This window comes from Centruroides sculpturatus, unplaced genomic scaffold (assembly GCF_000671375.1).
Source record: "Centruroides sculpturatus isolate CEXI.00-Female unplaced genomic scaffold, Cexi_2.0 scaffold270, whole genome shotgun sequence".
Lineage (NCBI taxonomy): Eukaryota > Metazoa > Arthropoda > Arachnida > Scorpiones > Buthidae > Centruroides > Centruroides sculpturatus.
Genome location: NW_019384480.1, coordinates 488,558 through 514,114, shown reverse-complemented (window position 1 = coordinate 514,114; position 25,557 = coordinate 488,558). Strand labels below are relative to the sequence as shown.

Here is a 25,557-nt window from a genome sequence, read left to right as displayed (position 1 = left end):
GCAGAGCCGTAACTAGCCATTCCTGTGCCCTGTGCAAGAATTTGCATTTAGGCCCCTTAATTTATTTGGTTTTGGGAAAATACTAAAAATCTATTGTAATGTATTTGTTTTATTAAGATTTATTTTAATTGAATTTTTCTGTAATATATAGTTGGTTTGCTGTATGTTATATTAACAATGTAAATTCGTCTCTGTAATCCAAAACACACGCTTTGGTAGACGTATCTCACAGTATTTGCTAACCAGAAATTGCTGTGAGATACGTCTACCAAAGCGTGTGTTTTGGATTACAGAGACGAATTTACATTGTTAATATAACATACAGCAAACCAACTATATATTACAGAAAAATTCAATTAAAATAAATCTTAATAAAACAAATACATTACAATAGATTTTTAGTATTTTCCCAAAACCAAATAAATTAAGGGGCCTAAATGCAAATTCTTGCACAGGGCACAGGAATGGCTAGTTACGGCTCTGCTCTTAATACAGAAATCTTCCTGCAAAATTTTATAAAATTTCGACAAAAAGGAACAGGAATCATTAAGCTTCAAAGTGAATGAACAAAATCGTGCCCTATACACACACTAACATCCATATATACAGAAACCCCCAACTTTTACATTTCTTGACATTTCTACAATCCGAATTCAAAAATGTAAAAATCATAAGGGTAATTTTTTTGACCGATCGTCGTACTTTTCTCATCTGTTATATGTAACAGCTGAGAAAGGTAAAATGCGATAATAAATTTATCGCAAATTTAATTTAGAAATACTGTATATATCTATGATAAAAATTAATACATAATAATTAGATCTGAAATTTAATTTTTGCTTTTTCCGTTGTTGTTATAACAGAAGAAATTTTCGTATGGCGATTTGTCAAAAACTGATGCTAATATTTTTTAGTTTTGAAATCAGAGAATCTTGAAATGTCGAGAAATGAAAAAAAAATTTCCCCCTGAACAAAATCGTGCCACCCCACACACATGAGGTGTGGGTGGCATGATTTTGTTCATCCACTTTAAAGCTTAATAACTCCTGTGTTTTTTGTCGAAAATTTCTGAAATTTTGCAGGGAGGTTTGTGCATTACAGTATTGATTCTATTAAAGTTTGGTAGTCAAAGAAATTTTTTTTACATGTGGTGAATTCAAATAGGAATATTTTCTCCCTTCTTTTTAACTTTTCTTTTGGGTTCTTTTGAGTGAAACTTTGATGGATATTATTGCTTTTTAAGTGTTCATCCTAAAAATATGTTTTTCCTTCTCCTATTTTAGCATGAACACTTAAAAGGCAGTAATATCCACTAAAGTTTTTATTCAAAAGGGAAGTTATACAAAGGAAGGGGGAAAACATTGTGGCGAATTTTTTTTTGAATAGTTGTAATCATTGTTTTTTGTACTATTGGATGTAATAATTTACGCTGGCTTTTTATGTGCTTATGTATTACAAACTAACTGTATTCAATCTTACGAATTTTTGTAGCCTGTTGAAAGGGACAGTAGTCCGAAATGCTGAATAATTAGCATAGCATAATTACAATAAATATCTGAAATACGATTGTCGTCGTCTATTTTTTGTAAGCTTCTTCTCCATGATATATATAACAAGACCTTAAATGAAGTAAGGTTCTCGTAAACTTTTTTGTTAGAATGTCTTAAGGAAATCATAAATTTTAAGATTTTTGGTAAAGTGTTCTTTTAATATTGAATAATCCTAAAATTTATTTGTGAAAGAATATATGAGTAGAGAGTACCACTTCTTTTTGTTTAAAATATTTAACCTTCTCATATTTACAGTGCAGTTGTTTATTCAAAATCGAATTAATGAATTCATCAAAATTGAATATTATATAATCAAGTTATAATTGGATATAGTCATTTAAAATATTATTTTCAGTTATTTGTTTTAAAAATATAAAACATATAAAATTGAAATACTGTACCAAATTTTATCATTTTGGAACTAATTATTTCATTTTGATTTTTGTTTCTTGTCTTTGTTTAGTTAGCAGAATATGGCTGACAATCAATATTATTGACACATCAGATTGAAGTAAATCGTTTAGACTTTACAGTCATTACTCTAAAGTCTAAACTTTAACCGATTTATATTAGCCTATATATAAAACTAATTGCATATTGTTTGGAAAAAATGGGAAGAAAATTTAAATTTTAACAAATTGAACAATTAAAGTTAAAAGAAAGCAAATTCATTGATGACTATTTTCGTTTTAAATAATATACAGTATAGATGTACTGTACAGTATTATATCGAAAATAACTTTGCTTGTCTTTGACTATTTTATTTCAACGAAAATGTACGATTCGAGGCAGAATAAAAAGAAAACGCAGGACTATTCCAATGACGAAATAATCATTTTATATTTGAAATGGCTGTTAAATGAACATCTAACATAATGGTTTTTTTTTTAAGTTACGGCAACGCAACACTTGAGCGATCTGCCTATAGGGGATTCTTTCCGGGAGACCTTTTTATATTATTGTTTAATTAGACTTATCAAAATAATTGCTATGGGTTTTTATGTAGCTCGTGAGCTCTCTCAAGTTTTAGTTTTCATTAATTTCACTTATTACTTATGGAAATTATTGATATGTTGATATTAAAAGACGAATTTTTAAAAAAATTATATTACAGGCGTCGCCACCTGTGATTATTTGATCTCCCCCAAAAACAAATGTATGACGTATAAAACGTTTTACCAAGTGTTAAGTAAAGATCCGATGCATAGCTTTATAATCCGCGAAAACTTTTCAAATGCTTTTAAATTGTCTCTCTCGGTAAAAAAAAAGGGCTTACTTATGCGATATTGTGAATTATACGAACATTTGTTCCTTGTAGTTCTTGCTGGGACACAAAGATGTAAAACTTTATCAGGAGTCACTGCAGTGACTTTCCGCCAAGTAAAAACGTCACTGACTGACTATAATTAGTTGCCGCTTTTCGGGGGTCGATTTTTTCGTTCCCCAAACATCTGAAGTAATTCCGAATATCTCATTCCAAAGAAAATTTGTTCTTATGTTTGTTCTCTACTTTGCGCGATTTTGAGGTGATTCAATCGCCATTGTCACTGCTCATCCGTTGGAAAATTACCTTCCGGTTAGAATAGCTTCAAGTAATTTGGCGACAGAGTACTAGGAGAACGTATATTTTCGCGTGGCGATTCTGTCTCAGCCAATCAGCATACAACATTCGTAATTCCAAGTGTACAGTACGTCATATAGTTTTTATCAAATAAAAGTCATTGTACTTATATGAAGTGACACTTCATAAAACGTATAAATTAGAAAGCGTTCTGTAAACGTGCCCATACTACCAAGTCGTGATCATTTTTATCGAAATGCTCGATACAGACCCGAGTGTACTGATTGAATTTCTTTCGCGTTTTTATCTTCGCATTCTTTTTTTTTATTGGGTCATTCGAAAATTTGTGAATTTCAAACCTGGACATTTTTTTATTATTGACAGGCGTACAACAATTAAACCTGCATTTCGATAATATCGAAATAAGAAAAAAAAATTTTAACCAATGCAAACACAATATGACAGACGAAATAGGAAACTTCGTATTCATAAGCCAGATACTATTGCCACGTATTGGTTTTGAAAAGTGCACATGCTCACCCCCTTGTCTTGACGTGGTAATACAATTATTAAACAAAAACAATTGATATCCAAACAGAAACATCTGAGATGTAAAATAATTTTGCCAAGTAAAAAGTTGTGACATTTAGACGACGGTCAACAGTCTTTTAGGAGTTTTCTTTTGGTAAAGATAAGCTTAGCGCTTCGAAGCGGTTTATTTGGCGAAATTTTTTTTACATCTCAGATGTTTTTGTTTGAATTAAATTATATCTAAATCAAATTCCTAAATTAATTATTCGATTATTCGAATCATTATAAATTTGCAATAAAGAGATAATGATAAGTACCGATAAGTGGAAATTAGTTTCATAGGTTATATTAGATAAACATATTAATTTCAAGAATAAAACATTTTTAACAAAAACAATTTTTCAAAAATTATAAGTATTGTTCACTGTAAATCTTGAAAATTTTTGCTAAAAATTAATGAATATATCTCATTTATACTGTATTTGTTTTTACTTTCCCGGCTTTTATATATATCCGAAGGAAAGTATTGCGATCGGTCAAAAATGACTTCCCTCCAGATTTTGACATTTGTGGACTCGGGACCTTAAAACTTTGAGAAATGCAAAAAAATCGGGGGGGGGGTCATTTCTGTATGTACGGATGTTGGAGGAGTACGATTTTGTTCACCCTCTTCGAAGCTTAATAACTCCCATGTCGGGGAGTTATTAAGCTTCGTCGAAAATTTCTGAAACATTGCAGGGAAGTTTGTATATTATAGAGATTGATGCTATTAAATTTTGTTGAATAAAGGTGAATAAAGGTTGAGATAGAAGGGAAATAAAAGGGGTCGTGTATATCTCCAGTAGGATCAGACTTAATGACAATTTTACTCATTAGCATTTACAGTTTTTCATAAAAGCCATTCCTACCATCAAAATTAAGCTTTATGCTATTTTATAATAGTTAAAAATATAAAAAGTTTTTAAAACAAAATATTATAACAGATGGCACTATCAAATGTTGCTGGGAAAGTTAAGCAACTCACTACTGGATTTTTTATGGTAGTTGGAGCTGTTTTCATATGTTTATCATATGTTATTCCCTGCTATAAAGACTGATTTAAAAAACGATTTATTTTTATTTATACTGTTTAAAACCTTGCTTTTACTCGATCTAAATCGTGTAGCCTATAAATCCTGCAAACGCCATTGTTTTATATTCATCTTTTCTTAATGCCTACCAGAAGAAAAACACTGAACAGTGGTTGCAGGTTCATGCAACTGCAGGCTTGCAGCATGCAGTTTTCCAGTTTATTCACATGTTTATTCACATGTATTTCCAGTTTATTCTATGGAAAACTGGCCTTTTGGGTGTTTAACACCCAAGAGGCCAGTTTCCCATAGAAAGCCCTCCTCCAGAGAGGCATCCCCCTTGGCAGATCGCCCATATGTTATGTTGCAATATCCTATCAAACCAAACCTTTTCTTAACTCTGTATTAGAAGTTACAGAAAGTTTTATTTCATTAAAGACTATCTTTATAGAAACATTGATGTGTTGAATTTAAATAAATATTGTACAGTCTGATAGTAAATGAATCTGTAACATGTTAGTTTTGGTAATTTCACTCATTCACAAATATACAGTATTATAGATTATGGTCAAGACCATGCAAATGTCAGGTTTTTGTCTGTGGTCTGCAGGCAGACCTAAATTAATAAAGATAAAAAATTTGTTTAATTAATGATGAATCATTTTTAATAGTTTACTTCCAATTTAACTAATTATGTTTCTGTGTGTATTCAAAACATGTTTTTAGATCTATTTATGTTGTAAATGGCATGATGTCTCCCAAATATTTGGTAATACCCATTACCAATATATGGGGAAAACTTCTATAAGCAAGGATCTGCTTCTTAAATAAATGGATTAAACTAAGACTTGTCTCAATAAATATTCTTGCTAATTTAAAATTGTTGTTCAGAAGGTAAGAAATTATATAACTATCAGTTAATTTTTAGAAATTATATTACCGTAAGATTTATGTAGGCCTAATTTTTTAAAGTGATCCATAGAATTTTTTTCAAAAATTTTTACTGGGTCTCTGGGCTTAAAAAGGTTGAGAAATGTTGGTATACTGGATTGTGTTACTCTATATATTTGTATCTATATTATAAAAAATTGATAAACTATGTTATAAAAAAAAAAAAACATTTTTAAACTCCACTCTCTTAAAACTTTTGTGCACCATGCATTGTCCTGTTATAGACATTTGTCAAATACTGTACTACAAATAATGGTCTGACTAATTAGGTAAGAACTAAGAACTTATGTAGAAGCAATAATAGGCTATATACATGTTAAAATAATAGTATCATATACCAAATAATAAATACAAAACAAACAAAATTTAAACTTGGTTTTTAAATACTATTCTAATTTTTAAATAAAAACTTTTAATCATTTACAGTTTTTACATTTTCAAATAAAATAAAAATTCATATAATGATAATTATATGATTATTTTTATAATCTTATCATTTTCATAATCTAATAACAATTTAGATATAGCAGCTCTATGTATTCATTGTTTGTAATCAGATATTGATTTCTATATACATTGCATATATACACATTTTGTATTGATTAAAATTGATATACAATTATATGTTACCTTGATCATGATATTCACAGTGCATATGTTTTATGGTAGGGAGTTTTAATTTTCATTAATGAGATATTGTATTTAAATTTTAAAATTAATTGAACTATAGATTTATATCATAATAATATTAATTGCATTTATTTTAATTTTAAATTATTTTGTAGATTATAATGAAATTTGAGGTTTTAAAAATGAATTCTCATTTTATTTTTAAAATTTATTTAATTATGATTGATTTCTTTAAGAAATAAAGTTGATTTATATATATCTTAAATTTAATATTCTAAATTCTACAGTTTTGTTAAGAACTTTATATAATCCATGGGTTTTCCAGAGCTCTTAACTGTTTGTCTTTTAGGTAAACAGTTAGCTTTTTCAAGCATGCTGTCTCAATGTTTGTTGTGTTTGGCATTTGTCCAGTTTTTTGCTGATGTTTCCAATTATCAGTCTTTAATAGCATTGTTTTGTTTTATATTTTGTTTTAATAATAAAAAGTGTTTTCAAATTTTGTGAGGAAGTTGGACAGTTTTCTTTCCAAAAATATAGAAACTTTTTTTTATGTACTGTATATTGGATTATATTGTATTTGTTTCCAAATGTTTTTAAAAACTTGAAACCTGTGTGAAGCTACTGATATGTCCCAGATTCCACTAAATTCATCAAGATTGTATTTTTAATAATAATAATTATAACCAACATTTTTAAAGAAACATGACATAAGAAGAATGCAATGTAAACAATAAACAATGTAAGTTCCAAGATCAACTATCTCAGGTTGGTATTGAATTTTACTATTGTCTTTAACAGTGGTGATGATCTCTCCCACCTTACCTAATTCTTGAGTTCACCTGGTTACAAATATGATGCCAGTTAGAGTGTGCAGAGAGGGACCTGAAATCAATCAGATGGATGATAGAGTGACTAGAAGTTAATAAAAGCTTGTACTCAAAGATACAGTACTGGGACCATATTCTGGTCATTGTCTCTGATCTCGTCTCTCACCAGCTGGTCACTGATTAGCCAATCAGCGACCGGCTTGTGAGAGACGAGAGACCAGAGACGGTGACCAGAATACGACCCCTAGTTATTTGGTGTGTCAAGAACCTGCAGCCTTTTTGTCATGCTCTCTACATTTCTTCTTTTTCTTGATCAACACCTGTATGAAGTTATTTGATTTTACTGCCAAAATTTTTTTTATGTTGATCACTCTACTGGCCTTGTTAGGTGTATTAAATACTCAGTTCAGATGTCACGCCAACAGTTAACTTAATCAAAAACTTCATTAAGAAACTTCAGATTAACGCCTCATAGTCTGAAGTTTCTTAATGAAGTTTTTGATTAACTCTACTGGCCTGGATCAACTACTATATTACGCAGCAGCTGCACCAGGAATAACTTGGGCAACTTTAGACCAGAGTCATTGACACCTTGAATTAAGGAGGACTGAACTATAGATATAAATATATGTATGTAATCAAAGATTACATGGAAAAACTTATGTAAGCAGGGATCTGCTTCTTAAATAAATGGATTAAACTAAGACTTATCTCAATAAATATTCTTGCTGATTTAAAATTGTTATTCAGTAGGTAAGAAATTATATAACTGTCAGTTAATTTTTAGAAATTTTTTGTAAATATAAATTATATATTTATATATAAATTAAATAGGTAAATATACAGTCATTAGTTATTGATTGGATTGAGAGCAAGATCATTATGTTATACAGTCGACCCCCCTATAATTACGGTCCCTATAATTACGATTCCTATAAAACTACGAAAAAATATACGTATTTTGGAAATGTTGAGTCGGATTAGTGTAGAATCGATTAATTTTATGGAAGAAAACCTTTCAATCAGCCGTAGTCCGTAAACTTGACACGTGTCGGGCTGTGATTGGAACGACTTGTAAGAAATTGGATTCCTAATAAATTGGAACGTATCTATATCTTATAGGGGGGTCGACTGTATATCTATATATACCAGAAATTCTGCTTATAGGTATGGTTTAAATGTCTGATAAATAATTTGAAATATTATGTAACTGAAAAATAATTTTCTGTAATATTACATAATTTAGTCATCTACATTTGATGTTTGGCTGATGAGGGACTGAGTCTGAAATGCCTTTCCAAGATTAATGAAGCATGTATTACCTCTAAGTCTATAAGCCATTTGAATTTCTGGTACAGTTCAAATATAAAGAATGAACAAATGTTTTTGATCCTTTATCCAGATTGCTTTGGGTTTGTTGATGATTTTCAAATTTGGAATGCCAAGAGTTTTGAACATTTTGAAATACAAAATTGCTTATATCATTAATGAATTGATAATAAAGATGTGAATGCTTGAACCTCCAAAACTACAGGATGAGTCAAAATTATGTGAACAATCTTAATTTTTAATTAAACATTATTAATGAAACATCTTAATTTTGTTTCGTTTTCTATTCTGATTGGTCACGATGGACCGTTGTTATGGCGTCCCCAATCTCCGGTGTTCTGGCACTAAATTGTACTGTTGAATGTTGGTTTGAGTGCATTAATCGTGCTGGTGGTCAGGTTGAGACTCTGTATAATGCAAACTTTGAGTAAATGCTTTCTCTCAAGTAGTATTCACATAATTTTGACTCACCCAAGATTGTTCACATAATTTTGACTCATCCTGTATATTTTAATACTGTGGCAGATCATTGGGGGAATAATATATTTACTTATGTATATTATTCCTACATAAGTAAATACATATTACCCCAATGATCTGCCACAGCATTAAAATATAGTTTTGGAGGTTCAAGCATTCACATCTTTATTATCAATTCATTAATGATATAAGCAATTTTGTATTTGAAAATGTTTGAAACTCTTGACATTCCAAACTTGAAAATCATCAATGAACCTGAAGCAGATCTGGATAAAGGATCAAAATTGTTTGTTCATTCATTATCTTTGAATTGTACTGGAAATTCAAAAGGCTTATAGACTTAGAGGTGATACTTATTAGTACCGGTATTTTATCTAGAAAGTTGGAGCATTTATTTTTTTTAACTTGATCTCTGACTCCATTTCATCACTTAACCTACAAGATGTGATAAATCTGTGTAATCAGCCAAATTTGGGCTACATCAGGACTTTTCTCAGTTTCTGCCCCTTACACATATCTGACCTTACCCCTCTTCCATTCTGATTGGGACAAAATTCTCCTTCTTTTGTTAGCCCTATACTTATAGAAATTTTGCAAAATGATAGACACTCACTATTACATGGAAATGCATATTTTAAAAATTCTGTAAAATTTTGTTTTTTTAGGAAGGTGTTAGACACTATCTCTTATTTAATAAGAGATAGTGCCTAACACCTCCCTTTAGTGACAAATTATGTAAAAATTAATTAAATATAATCATGGAAAAGTAGCACAATGTAATCTGGTGGTTGTTTGGCTTTGTGTGAAAGTATTTGATTGTTGATTTGTTCTTTGCTGTTATCACTAATAGTATTCTAAATGATTGCCATTATTATTGGGATAAAACTTTCCTTGTCATCAGTCTATATTTGTTTATTTTTTTATTCTCATTCCTTTTTCATTTTTCTCTATGTGGTGGGCTTTTGTTTACTCTGCTGTGTTGTTTCTCTCTTTTAAACCAACATTAATTAGTAAATTAGCCTAAATAATTATATTTCATTGAAGAAATGATGGGTAATATATAAAAATATTAAGGAGTTGGAGTCAGAGTCAGCAAGCCGAAAATATCAACTCCAGAGTTGGAGTCAGGGTTGACAAGAAATGCTGATTCATCAATAATATGTGTATTGCAAAATTTTTATTTATTTCAAATTAGTTATAACAAATAATGACTAAACTATGACTCACAAAGTAAGTAAAAAATTCACTAATAAAGCAAATTTATTTATTAGAGAGTAAATACATCTACTATAAACTATATAAATACTGAATTATGATATATTCAAGATATTTGAGTTTTTGACAACTATAGTTGCAGAGCAACCATAGATGTAGATTATACAACTGCATAGATGCCTATGTCAACTGGGGGCTCATTTCATTAAGGAGGGGACAAAAGGATGGGAAACAAAGTATACAATTGCATGTTAAAGTTTATAATATTGAAAATGGGTAATAGTATTTAGAAGAGTCTTAGAGAGGCCAGAAGTTTACAGGAAAGCCTTTATTACTATATTTGTATGGAAGCCAAAAATTTGCTCTACTGCTAGACTATCAGTATTTAAGTTAAAATATTGTTTTTAGACTGAATTTTAATTTTTAAAATTATTTTTAAAAAGGAATAAAATTATTTTAAAGAATTTAATGAGATGTTTAATCAATAATATATCATTCACATAAATTATGTATTTGTTTATAAATAGGAGTGAAATAAAGATAATGAATGACAGATCTTGCAGAAGAAAAGACTGGAGAAAGCGGGGACCAAGATCTAAGAGTTTAGATAGTAATTTTCATAAACGAGGATTTGATGCTACATTAGATTTTCCTTTTATACAGGTAATTTTGATTATCATTTTAAGTAGTAATATTTTTTATTTATAACTTTGTATAACAATCCTTTTAATTTAAATATATATTGAACATTTACTAATCAGATTAAGTCAATGAGAATTAAAACAATTTTATGTATTTTATCATATTATAAATGTATATTAAAATGTACTGTAGTAAGAAAAAATCTCAATGACTTCATCTGGGAGGATGTATTTATCTGCAATGAAATGCTCAATGCATTCCATTGCAGATAAATACATCCTCCCAGATGAATACCTCCAGATTTTATGGGAAATTATGTGTTTATTGTCCAAAGTTTATTTGCTCCCAATGTCTTTGAACATCTTATTACACAACATACTGTTCCATGTTTATGTTTAAGATATAAATTTGCACTTATTATCTCAAAACATCATAAACAATATTTCTAGAAATACTCACACTCCCAATAACATTGACTAGCAACAATAGGAAGTTAGAAATCAGAGAAGTTTATTGTTGAATACAGTATACACTGCATCACTGTAGCAACCATTGAAAACATGATATTTAGTGATATGCAATTTATATATCATCTCAAACCACAATGTTATTTTTCTGTTAGAATTTGTGTTAGAATTTTTTAACAAAATAGTACAGTAGAGCGTCGATTATCCGAATCAATTGGGGACTGGGGTTGTTCGGAAGACCGATGTTTCGGATAACCAATTATGTACGAAAAATATATTAATTTATCTCATCTTGACATTTTTCTTTGTTGCGTGTTGCTTTGCGTTGAATTTTCGTCGATGTTAAGCCTAATGAAGACTATTGTATCGTTAAAAATTATTTTTTTATTTTATACGAACAAAATAAATATATTGAAAAATATAAAAACAATAAAAAATTATACTTCAGAAGTTAATTTAGAATCAAAAACGTAAAATATTTGAGTAGCCCAGGACATAGCCAAAGATTGCAGCGCCACAGCACTGGCGAAAATTTAAATCTGCCGACTGAAATTCCTTCAGATAATTGACTTTCGGATAATTGACGCTCTACTGTAATTCAAAATTTGTATAGAGCAGCTATCTGACATCATTTGTGACAGTAATTTGTTATTACAGTAGAGAGTTGTTTATCCGAAAGTCGGTTATTCGAAACATTGGTTATCCGAAAGAATTCCAGTCGGCCTAAAGTATAATTTTTATTTGTTTTTATATTTTTCAATGTATTTATTTCATTTGTAAAACATAAAAAAATCATTTTTAACGATACAATAGCCACGATTATTATTTTAAAAAGTTTACGTTAGGCTTAACATCGATGAAAATTCAACGCAAAGTGACACACAACGGAGAAAAATTTCAACACGGGATAGGTTAATATATTTTTTCGTACATAATCAGTTGTCCGAACAACCCCAGTCCCCAATTGATTTGGATAAACGATGCTCTACTGTACTTGTATGTATTAAATGCTTATATTAAAAGAAAGAATGTTTGTTTATATAATGTTCATTTCATAAGTCAACTATTCAATGATCCCAACAATCCAGACTGGATGCCATTATTACTTCCTTGCAAATCTTAAGAAAATATAAAAGATAAAATAGAACATTACAATTGCTATAAAAGATGAAATCCAGATAATTCATTCAAAATTGCTGAAAAAACAAAAGATAGCTGAACCATTTTCTGATCATTCCACAGAGGATATAAGTATTGAAAAACCACTTGCAAAATAATGTAGCTGAAACTTATTGTATATTAATATCATGTTAGAAGAAAATATAAAATTGTGAGTCTAGGAAAAAATGTTAGAACAGAGTATTATAGCTAATATTTATTAAGATCCATCTCTTTTATCACTTTAAAGTGGATTATCAAATAAGGAACAGTTTACCAAACTGCTAGAGTTTATTAATACAACTGATATAATTACAGGTAAATTTCAATTGAGAAAGGTCAGTTTATGCTGAACTTGATGAAACTTAAATCTTGGCCAAAAGCAAAAGGGTATTTACATTAAAATATATATAAATAAAATTTACCGAAGCTACAAAATTGTATTCGTCTTCTGTCGTTACAAACACCACTGATTTCCAAAAACAATTTACAGTTAAAGACACGACTTTTCTTTTGAGAATACACCTCCTCAATAAAATGCAAAATGAATAAAATCCTCCTCTGACAATTATGCCAGGATATTACTTCTTATGTTAATTAAAGACAATGTTTTACAGCATGTTTTCCAAATGTGCTTTGCTGGAACTTCTGCATTTTAACTTTATTCGCTTTCGAACGTCAAATTTTTTGGAATTCGAAGAATGGATATATCAATGCATGCATACAGTAGACCCCTTATAACACGGGTTCATATAATACGAATTCGTATAACTCGGCGAAAATTATTGCGACCGTATTCCTATAAACACGCTAAAAGAGACTCGTATAATACGGTAAAACGTCATCGCCGACTCGTGTCGCGACAGAATTGGTTGAATCTAGACCAATAGCGGATATTGCACAANTTCAGGATTGATTTAATTGTTTGTTTATTGTATTAAAGAATACAATTAAATGACCACAGAGAAATACATTTTTAAAAAATTTGCCAGATATTTTCAAAAGCCCAATGTTTGAAAATATTAGATGCATCATTGACTAATTAAACCCTTCCAAACTTTTATATGCTATAAAAGATTCTTTTATATAGGTTTGTGATTTTCAACCAGTGTGCCATGAAAATTTTCGAAGGTTATTAAATAAATTACTTTCAAAAGAAGCCCAAAGAACAATAAGTGTACTGTACATGTCAAAATTAAAATCTCTTTAAATTGATTATATGAGTTTTTTATTGTTATAATGTATACATAATGTAGTAAAAAATATATATCCATAAGCAAAATTATATGTGCATAACACTGGGTTATTTTATTTAAGATGAAATTTTCTTTAAATCAAAAATGTAAGTTATCTATAATTGTCCAAATTAGTTCAAATTATTTTAATTTACAAATAGCAGGTCATTGGGCAGATTTCTAAAAGCAATTATCATGCCACTTTTAAATGCAAATTAAGACTTAATTGCTTTTCTTACGTAACTGAAAATTATTAATTTAAATGACTATTGTTGTAACCTGCTGCTATTTTAAGGAACAATAATGCTGTTTTATTTAATTTACAAAAAAATATAGATAAAAAGAATTATATTAAATGCAAGTAATATGGCAATAGAATGTTTACAAACACAACTTTAAATCATTCTATATGAGCTTCTTCTTCCTCAGTCAGTTCTCAGTCAGTTCTCTTTAAATCACATGATTTTTTTTCTCTGTGTAACATTATAATTTAAGTGTGATGTGGAAATTTAGTTATAGGTACTTGAGTGTACCGCAATATAAAAAAGGTTGAATAACACTGATATAAGTACATGTAGTTTGTGTAAAATAAAAATTATTTTGAGACATTTGGATTTAACTGTTTAAATGTTATTTCTGATATATTTGTGTAATGGATTTGAAAATTCCAAATCTTTATATTTGTTTTTCTTGATATCTTAATTTTGTTTCGATATTCAATGAATTAAAATAATTTCCAGGCATTGTTCACTTGTATGTCATTTAGTTACAACTAATATGAAACATGAAACAGATGTTCAAGTAAGTCCTTCATACAGAGAATGCACATTTTTTTTTTTTGTTATCCAAAAAGATAGTCTATACAGTGGGTAGATTATGGAAATGTTTTTCTATTCTAGTAATTTTCTGTAAGCTGTAAGCCACTGCAGGTTTTACACATGGTAGTCTGTTTTTCTTTCATTCTGAAATTCCAAGTGGCCCAGAATAGACTCTAAAACATGCACTTATAAATATTACATGCATTACTATATAACAAAAGCATAGTGGAAGAGGAACTGAAAGTGACACTTGCACAGTTATGGATAATACTGGATGATTCAGTCAGGAATGTCCAGAAGGGACAGAAGGAGCAAATTGCCTTGGACTGAGGAAGTAGAAGCTCATATAGAATGATTTTTTCATTTACCTATTTCTTTTAATATTGGGGCCTAACAGCAAATTAAATTATTATATATATTTTGCTCCAGACCCCCATTACCCTCTGGGCAGCTCTGAATTCAGTTGAATAGAAAATACCAAAAACTAATTACCAATAATTAAAAAAACATAAACTATTGATGTTTGCACATATTTTATCCTACATACTAGTACTCAAAATGACTAACTTCTGGCAAGATGCACACCTTTACCTGAAATTATAGAACATTGTATTGACTCTACATAGTTAACATGATATCCACAACATGATAGCACTAGCTGCTTGTGAAGTTGTGAACAGTAGCACAACAGCTAGTTGTGGACATTTTAGAATATTATTTCAAAAAATATAAAGAAAAAATTTTTGGGTATTTTGCATTCAACAAGATAATATGGTCTGATCCATGGCTACATGAAATATCACTTTCAGTTCTGCTTACATTATATGTACTTGTTATGCAGTTGTGAACATAGGGACAATACTTTTACATCCTCTTCAAAGATTCTATTTGGTATTTCAGAATGGAAGAAAAATAGTAATTATATAAAAAATAATAATAAAATGTTATCTAATACCTCTGAAAGTACATGCTTCCCAGATTAAGAACTATTATACTAAAGAAAAAAATCAAAAAAATATTCCTGAATAAATTTTTTGTCAAAAATTAGTTTAAGATTTTGATTTAAAGAAATAAAGCTATATTTAGCTATACCAATAAATAAGTAAAAAGCAAAATTTTAATTATAATTATTTGCTTTCTGTCCTATATTATAATAAATTTTCTTAATAGCTATATGTAATTTGCTATAAATTTTAAGGACTTATCACACCACTGTTTTCAATTGGAAAGTTCACAGATTTTATTAAACCAATATGTATGGTACATTTCAGGCCAATTATTACCCTTCCTCACTTGGTTATAATTCAAGTATTCTTGTATTTTCCAATTTGTATTGTTAAATGTTAAATTTAATGTCGAATACAAATTGGAAAATATAAAAACACTTGAATTATAACTAAATGAAGAAGGGTAATAATCAGCCCAAAATGTACTGTACATATTGGTTTAATAAAATCTGTGAACTTTCCAATTGAAAACTGTGGTGTGATAAGTCCTTAAAATTTATAGCAAATTACATATAGCTATTAAGAAGATTTATAAAAAAATTGTAAATTATTTTACTAAGACATTTTTTTGTAATATTAACTTATTTTTAAAATATATTTTGAATTATTATTATTCTAGGATGAAAATACATTACAATTTTTTCAAAAATCTAAAATAATGATAATTTTAAGAGGACTCCCTGGAAGTGGAAAATCTTATCTTGCAAACAGAATTAAAGAAAAATATGGAAAATGTTGTTTTGTGTGTTCAGCAGATCATTTCTTTGAATGTAATGGTGAATATAATTTTGATCCATCCAGATTAAAAGAAGCACATCACATCTGTAAACAAAAGAGTATTCAAGCATGTAAGAATGGGAAGCAAATTATTGTGATAGATAACTGTAATATTTGTATATGGGAATTCAAGTATTATTTATCATTGGCTGATGAAAATGGATATGTTCAACTTATCATTGAACCAAAAACACCTTGGAAATTTGTTCCTGGAAAATTGGCATCAAAAAATACACATGGTTTGAGATATGAAATACTGGAGAGAAAACTTAATCAGTGGGAATATATATATCCTCTCTATTTTGCTTGGTTTATTAATGAAGAAGATTCATACAGTTTAAAACGTAAGGCTATTCACTGTTTCAATGAATGTTTGAATATTTCTGAATTTGCAATGACATTCAGACATTTGATGAAAAATCCCAGCAAAGGTAAAATACTCAGCTAAATATCTTAAATAATTTTTCACATATAAGCTGAATTTTTATCTTTAATATTAGAATAAAGTGAATTTTCTCAAATACCAAACATCCAAACAAATTATTGATACATTGCATCTTTTTCTAAAGAATGTATTAGTTGACATTTAATTAAATATAATTTTTTAATTTAATATTTATAAAATTGATATATTTTTGAATTGAATGTTTAATTGAATAAATTCAATAAATTGAATTTTCAAAAACAGTTCAATCTATAATAAATTAAGAAAAAAAATGAAAATTTTTTGAAAATTCTTAATATTTATAATTTTTTTTATTTCAGAGTTTTTACAGTACTTTGGATTAAATAATTACTCATATTTTCTTCATTGCACATCAAAATACTGTGGAAGAAATAATGAACTTGAAGCTAAACGATATTTAGATGAAATGATTGTGCAAAACGAATATGGTAAAGTTTCTAAGCTCAATATTATTGGTTTTATTATAAGTCCTCGATCAATTGGAGCATGGGTAAATTTGAATGCCAGTCAATTAGAATTATGGTCACCTGTTACATCTTCAAAACAAAATACATCATTTAAAAACAGAACAGGATTGTATAAAGCTAGTTCATCTGAGGATTGTTGGGAAAATAGTTTAATCCCATCATTAGCTTCTTTAGATATTAATCCTGTTAACAGTCAGTCTGCACAGTGTTCAGCACATATTACTTTAGGTAATAAAAGAGGAATACAACCAAAACAGACAGGAATTGATCTTAATTTAGCATTAGAAATAGAAGCAAATACACAAAATAGTCATGAACACATTTTTTCTTATCACGTAAAAGGTGCTTGGGTCAAACAATATGATGATAACTGGATTGTGACATTGCAAAATAATTATCAAATTGATGGATTATTTGCCTCCTGTTTATGTAGTTAAGTTTTTAAATATGTTAAAGTTTATATAAATTTTTTAAAATGCTGATTACAATTTGTGNTTAGAAAAAAGTTTTAATTAAAATAGTAAAAAAATTTTTTTTATAAGAATTACAAATGTGTAGCTTATTAAGTAGTTTTGTTATTGATAAATTATATGAATGAAAATAGATTTATTTAGCTTAATAACTTTAACTTAATAAAAAATCAGTGCTATTTACTGATTAGTGGCTATATGCTTTAATCAATAAACTTTTATACTGAAAGTTTATTGATAAGCATATAGCCATAGGTTCATGAGAGATATTTCAATACAGTCTTTTTAATAAAATATACAATATTACAATGCTTACCTTAATTTTATTTGAGTACTATTTTTAGTAAGTATTTTACAGAATGTTTTCATTAAAAATTTGAAATTCAACAAAACATTTAAAAAGTCTGCCAATGCTATCCTCAATATTATTTAGATTGAGAATCTTTAATCCATCATAATGGAGATAAAAATATTTTACAATTTGCATTTTAAAATCTTTGTTGTTGAATTGGTTACTAAACTATTGTTAAATGTATTGAATACAGGATAAACATTGGTAAATTTGTGATAAAATTAATAATTTCTTAATTGTTAAATGTATATTATGTAAATGGAAGTGTTAACTAAACCATTAAAATGACTATACTTTTAAGGCATTATTTTTTGTCATTATGAATATATTAAAAAATTAAGATATAAAGTTTGTGTTTTAAGCTTGTGATAATACATTAGTAATNTATTATATTAATATCTATTGATGGTTAAAATGATTCATAAATATATAAATATTTATATTTAAATTTCAGTACATCAATAATCCAACTTTATTTACTTTTTAATATATTTATTTGTTTTAGACAAAATAAAATGTTGAGACAAAAATCCTTAAAAAATTTTTCCTAAAGAACTCTCTTATTAAATAAGTATTTAATATTTATTAGTAGTAAAGTTTGCCCAATGTCTTTGATTATTTTTCTAAGAATTATTTCCTAATTCCTATTCTGTTATATTTTAAGAATTAATTTTTTCTATATTCGTTTGTAATTCATTATTTTTATTTTATTTAACACTATATCATATTAAAAGAACTGATATATTAAAATTTATGTTAAACAAAAAATAACAAAATTGATTTTTTTGTTATGAATCTAAATACAATGAATGAACTATGAAAATAATTCATAGTTCATACATTGATATCTTTATTTCTTATTTACTAATTGGGAGCAATAAGTAATTGTATAAATTCTTAGTAATTTAAAATTAAAATTATTCTTTTATCTTTTTATTTGAATTTTTATAAAGCAGACAATTTATGATGTTGAGTTTTTTCTAAAAATAACGTAATATTATCAATAGAATACATGCAAATTATGAGTTATAATATTGAAATATTTGTTATGATAAGGATTGTTAATATATCAGTTTTTAGAATTATTTTTAAGGTTTATTTTTTTCGATTGCCTTTGATTATACATTTTTTATTGTCTTTCGATTAATTTTCTTTTCTGTAAATAAAAATTCGTTGTTTTCATAGATTATTAATTGTATATACCATTTTAAAATCTCATGAATAAGCTACATATAATATAATATATTAATTCATTTCTAAATTCATGTTCAAAAATATAATAGCTTTGAATTTGAGTTTAAATATTAAGTCAGGAGCCATTGCTTGATAAAACTGTTAAAAAACATGCCTTTAAGCAGTGGAAATTCTTTAATTTGAGTTTAAAAATGAGTTAATTAATTAAAGTAATATATAATCTAAATTTTTTAAATTTCATTTTCTTTTATATTTAAATAGTGAATTAAGAATTTGTATATTTTTATATTTTAATAGAATTATAAGAAATTAACGATATAATGTGTAATACTCTACAAATTAAACTTGTTAATAAGTGGGAATCAGCAGTTTAATATAAAAACATATGTAAAATAACATAATTTAAATTAAAATGAGCATAGCATTCCAATTCAAGATCTTTGACCGGAAGATGATCTGTAGAAAGGATAGAAAATATTAGACCTTCTTTCCATGATTATTTACTGGAGTGTTTTGGTTCTATAAGATGTTTTAATACTGTTTAACACTCCAGACTGAAGAATTATTATGAGTAGAACATAACAGTTTGAAACATTATTATAATAATTCATGATGATTTAATATNGACAGTTAATAGATAATCGGTTTTTCTAACAGACAAATTTTTCATATTTTATATGTTCAATGCCATCTCTGAGCAAAATTTCAAATTTAATTTTACATTACTTATTTAATGAAGATGTGTTAAAAAAGTGTCATAGAATTGCCAATGTTTATCCTATAAATTCCATTTATTTTTAAATTTACTTTGTCCAAAGTTCATCTAAATAATTCAGATATTAATTTTATTTAGATTTAATTATTAATTATTGATGTATTTGAAGTGTCTAGTAAGAATTTATTCATTTTAAATTTCTTTAATAATTTTAAATAATGTAATCAAATCAGTAAAGAAATAATTTTTTAATTAAAATTTTTATCACAAATTTTATAGTTTATTTTAAAAAAGTGAACATTTAAAATAAAACTGCAGTATTATATTATTATTATTATTATTATTATTATTTTGTTTTGAAATAAATTTCATTATATTGTTTGTATTTTTTATGTTATAACTTTAGTCAAATATTGCTTTAAATAATGAAATATAAGTTGTTTAATTAATTTACACAAACATGTATGCATTATGACATTCCACAGATTAGACATATTACACATAAAATTTCCTATGCACATTGGTAATATATTTATGTATACTTGTATTGTGTAATTCAAGATAAATTTTACATTAAAGAATGATTAAAACTATAGTTGGTACAATAAATAAGTAATTTATTAGATTTATAGAGTAACGAAATAGTACAAAATAGAGATTCATGAGCAATTATGTTAATAAATTTATGAATATTAAAATTTTTTTAAATGTATAACTTTATGGCAAATGTGAAAACAGTTTGTTCAGGGACTGATTGGTGAATTAGAAACTTTAAGCAAATCACGTTGGGTAGTTTCTATGATTTTTCAGTTTTAAAGTAAAATAAGTCACAAAAAGTGAAAAAAGTAGATTTTTAATGTAAATTTAAATAATCCTAACATCTGCTAATGTTAATATAATGTGATTTTAATAATAATACAATGGTAAAGTGTTTCTGAAAGTTAATATTATAGAAATAAAATAATAAAATTATTTTTATCAAACATTATAAATATATTTCATATTTTTATTAATATTTTTAAATTATATTTTAGGCTATCTTTGATGTAATAAATTTGAATTATAATTTAATATTACAAAAGAAATTTGAATTACTATCTATATAGTAAAATCAATTGATCTGATCCTAATTATGCTTATATTTGATATGATTTTCAACTAAAATTTAAATGAATATTTCTAATGTCAAATTAAAAATATAATCATATTGCAAGCTATTGAAATATTCTTCAAACATTAAAATTTGTCTAATATTCTATTTTTTTCAGGTGATATAATCATTTCCTATAACATAGGCTATGTAACTTATGTTTAAAAAAAGTAACTAAATATTCAAAAACAATTATCCATATTAGTTTTATAGATTCTCAGTCAGAAATGGCCTAATTTATACCGATAACATTTTTAAGTATGTAGTCTTTTTTTGTAATGATTGAATACATTTTAACTTTAAACGGCTTTACGATGTAGGTAACTTATGTGAAAACGTTTCGTAAAATTAGCATAGACCAGGGGTCACCAAACTACGGCCCGCGAGGTCAGTTCATCCGGCCCAACACCGCACTGTGCCACAAATGAGCTAAAATATAACTATTTATATGGAAATATAGATTGTAGATAAAGTTACTATGTAGAAAAAATTAAAATAAGTGTAAGTAAAAATGCTAAAATTGGTCCAATCTGATTTTTGCATCTGACAATAATACAATATTTAGGAAAATCAGTAAAATAAAAAAATTCGGCGATTTCTTGCGATATTGGATATAACAGCGCTTTTCGTGTTGCAATGAAGTTTCTAACAAAAGCGATTACGAGCTTGCTGCGGCGATCGTGTTTGTGTATTGGTAAATAAATACAGTTTATTGGTTATCTTTATTTTTTCTGTATTCACTATACTGTATTGAACAAAATGGTTATGTGGCCCGGCTTCATTCTAAATTGCCAGCACATCTATCATAACAAACACACTTTTTTCCTTCCTCAAATGATGCCTAGCATTTCATATGGTACAAACCAAATAGAAAATGCATTGCACCCATTATGCACATTTTATTTTTAACATCATTAAAACTGACCACAAACTCCACAGTCCTGCCATCACATTCATCAGCTGTCTGATATTTTTTATTGTATGTTTGCTGCTGTATATTTCTGCTAATCTATATGTAATATGTTGAATTTGGATTAGTATGCCAAAGTCTTAGATCTTGCATGTCAGTTATATATATTTGAAAATTTTTTATTCCAATTTGCTATTCAATGTAAACGGTTTTCCTAATTTTGGAACATAATGAGTAATGCCATCCTCATTATTTGTTTTTACAGGGAAACCTTTTAAAGTGGACCAGGAAACACTTCACTCATTAGATGCCTTGAATACTGAATAGTTTTTAATTCTTCACCATCCTAGCTGCTTTAAGAAACTTATCTTTATCATAATGACAATATTTTAATGGCCCCTTGTCTAGTAATTTCATGATGTATTGGTTATTTCATGGTACTTCTTTTTGCAGTTAAAAAATATGAGACACTCAGAATATGTTCAGCTAATATTATCTCTACATATAGTGTAGAGATAATATTATTATTATTTATTATCTTAGTGTATTATTATTATTTTATTTTCTTAATGATAGTCCTTAGTGTTTTGTTTGTCTATATTTTCACAGCAAAAGCTAAAATTACTGTCTACATAGCTAAGGAAATTTAAACTCAAAACACAATAAAAATAATAATACAGTAATTGCATGTTTAAATATGTCTCCAGTTCTTAATTTATTGAAATACCAAAGAATAAATTGCTTATCTTCAATATTTTCATTGTAAATTTATGATAAAACTAAGTGATAATTTGTAGGAGGAAGAAAAGTGACAATTTTTAAAGTGTTTAAATACACTTTACAAATTTTCACTTTTCTTCCTCCTACAATAGAAATCTTTCTGCTGACAGTTAATAGATAATCGGTTTTTCTAACAGACAAATTTTTCATATTTTATATGTTCAATGCCATCTCTGAGCAAAATTTCAAATTTAATTTTACATTACTTATTTAATGAAGATGTGTTAAAAAAGTGTCATAGAATTGCCAATGTTTATCCTATAAATTCCATTTATTTTTAAATTTACTTTGTCCAAAGTTCATCTAAATAATTCAGATATTAATTTTATTTAGATTTAATTATTAATTATTGATGTATTTGAAGTGTCTAGTAAGAATTTATTCATTTTAAATTTCTTTAATAATTTTAAATAATGTAATCAAATCAGTAAAGAAATAATTTTTTAATTAAAATTTTTATCACAAATTTTATAGTTTATTTTAAAAAAGTGAACATTTAAAATAAAACTGCAGTATTATATTATTATTATTATTATTATTATTATTTTGTTTTGAAATAAATTTCATTATATTGTTTGTATTTTTTATGTTATAACTTTAGTCAAATATTGCTTTAAATAATGAAATATAAGTTGTTTAATTAATTTACACAAACATGTATGCATTATGACATTCCACAGATTAGACATATTACACATAAAATTTCCTATGCACATTGGTAATATATTTATGTATACTTGTATTGTGTAATTCAAGATAAATTTTACATTAAAGAATGATTAAAACTATAGTTGGTACAATAAATAAGTAATTTATTAGATTTATAGAGTAACGAAATAGTACAAAATAGAGATTCATGAGCAATTATGTTAATAAATTTATGAATATTAAAATTTTTTTAAATGTATAACTTTATGGCAAATGTGAAAACAGTTTGTTCAGGGACTGATTGGTGAATTAGAAACTTTAAGCAAATCACGTTGGGTAGTTTCTATGATTTTTCAGTTTTAAAGTAAAATAAGTCACAAAAAGTGAAAAAAGTAGATTTTTAATGTAAATTTAAATAATCCTAACATCTGCTAATGTTAATATAATGTGATTTTAATAATAATACAATGGTAAAGTGTTTCTGAAAGTTAATATTATAGAAATAAAATAATAAAATTATTTTTATCAAACATTATAAATATATTTCATATTTTTATTAATATTTTTAAATTATATTTTAGGCTATCTTTGATGTAATAAATTTGAATTATAATTTAATATTACAAAAGAAATTTGAATTACTATCTATATAGTAAAATCAATTGATCTGATCCTAATTATGCTTATATTTGATATGATTTTCAACTAAAATTTAAATGAATATTTCTAATGTCAAATTAAAAATATAATCATATTGCAAGCTATTGAAATATTCTTCAAACATTAAAATTTGTCTAATATTCTATTTTTTTCAGGTGATATAATCATTTCCTATAACATAGGCTATGTAACTTATGTTTAAAAAAAGTAACTAAATATTCAAAAACAATTATCCATATTAGTTTTATAGATTCTCAGTCAGAAATGGCCTAATTTATACCGATAACATTTTTAAGTATGTAGTCTTTTTTTGTAATGATTGAATACATTTTAACTTTAAACGGCTTTACGATGTAGGTAACTTATGTGAAAACGTTTCGTAAAATTAGCATAGACCAGGGGTCACCAAACTACGGCCCGCGAGGTCAGTTCATCCGGCCCAACACCGCACTGTGCCACAAATGAGCTAAAATATAACTATTTATATGGAAATATAGATTGTAGATAAAGTTACTATGTAGAAAAAATTAAAATAAGTGTAAGTAAAAATGCTAAAATTGGTCCAATCTGATTTTTGCATCTGACAATAATACAATATTTAGGAAAATCAGTAAAATAAAAAAATTCGGCGATTTCTTGCGATATTGGATATAACAGCGCTTTTCGTGTTGCAATGAAGTTTCTAACAAAAGCGATTACGAGCTTGCTGCGGCGATCGTGTTTGTGTATTGGTAAATAAATACAGTTTATTGGTTATCTTTATTTTTTCTGTATTCACTATACTGTATTGAACAAAATGGTTATGTGGCCCGCGCTCGTCATTCTCTCAGTTATCTGGCCCGCTGTGAAAAAAGTTTGATGACCTTTGGCATAGACGGTTAAATATTTACGAATATTTATTTACTTATTTATTAGAATAAAGGATAACTTTAAAAATTTTTAGCTTTGAAAATAAATAAAAAATTAAGCAGGAATTAAAGATGGAAAAAATGTTTAAGAATCCTGTTATCATTTGTAAAAAGATGCATCAAGTTATACGACTTATTTTGAATATTCGTTGTGTAAAAGCAAAGCACTCTGTCCCAGTATTTTAAGGATGAATTCTTGGGTCAAAAATAAGCTTAAAATCATTTATAAAACTTTTTTTTTTCAAATTTCACTTTGTTTTCACGATCTGGCCTGCAAAAAATTATGTCGGAACCAACTTTAAACCTCCGAGAAAAGGATACCGCTGTTTGTTTTCCACTTCTGATGTAACTAACAAGTACAAACTGAAACTGTATTTATATATTAAAAATTGTGTGTGGTTTTTTCCAATACATGGAAATTAAACTTGTTTTAATACGAGTGTTGATCTTCAATTCTTTTTATAACTGTACAATTTCAGACTTTGTTTATATTTATTACAGTAGGGCCTACTTGAGCAACATTTACTTAATTCATTGGCAGAAACATAAAACACTACAAAATTACTTTAAAAAGTTGACAGTTCTAATG

The 25,557-nt window shown here is 27.1% G+C and overlaps 1 protein-coding gene across 1 annotated transcript in view; it reads left to right on the top strand.

Moving 5' to 3' along the window:
* The window catches only part of LOC111621434 (neither inactivation nor afterpotential protein C-like), an 83,008-nt gene that overhangs the window by 23,804 nt on the left and 33,647 nt on the right, over positions 1–25,557 (top strand). The window contains exons 3-5 of the mRNA XM_023363578.1: positions 10,672–10,807; positions 16,091–16,679; positions 17,014–17,142. Of these exons, the coding sequence (XP_023219346.1) occupies positions 10,688–10,807; positions 16,091–16,679; positions 17,014–17,142 (838 nt within the window). The 5' untranslated portion in view covers positions 10,672–10,687. The remainder of the gene's footprint in view (positions 1–10,671; positions 10,808–16,090; positions 16,680–17,013; positions 17,143–25,557) is intronic.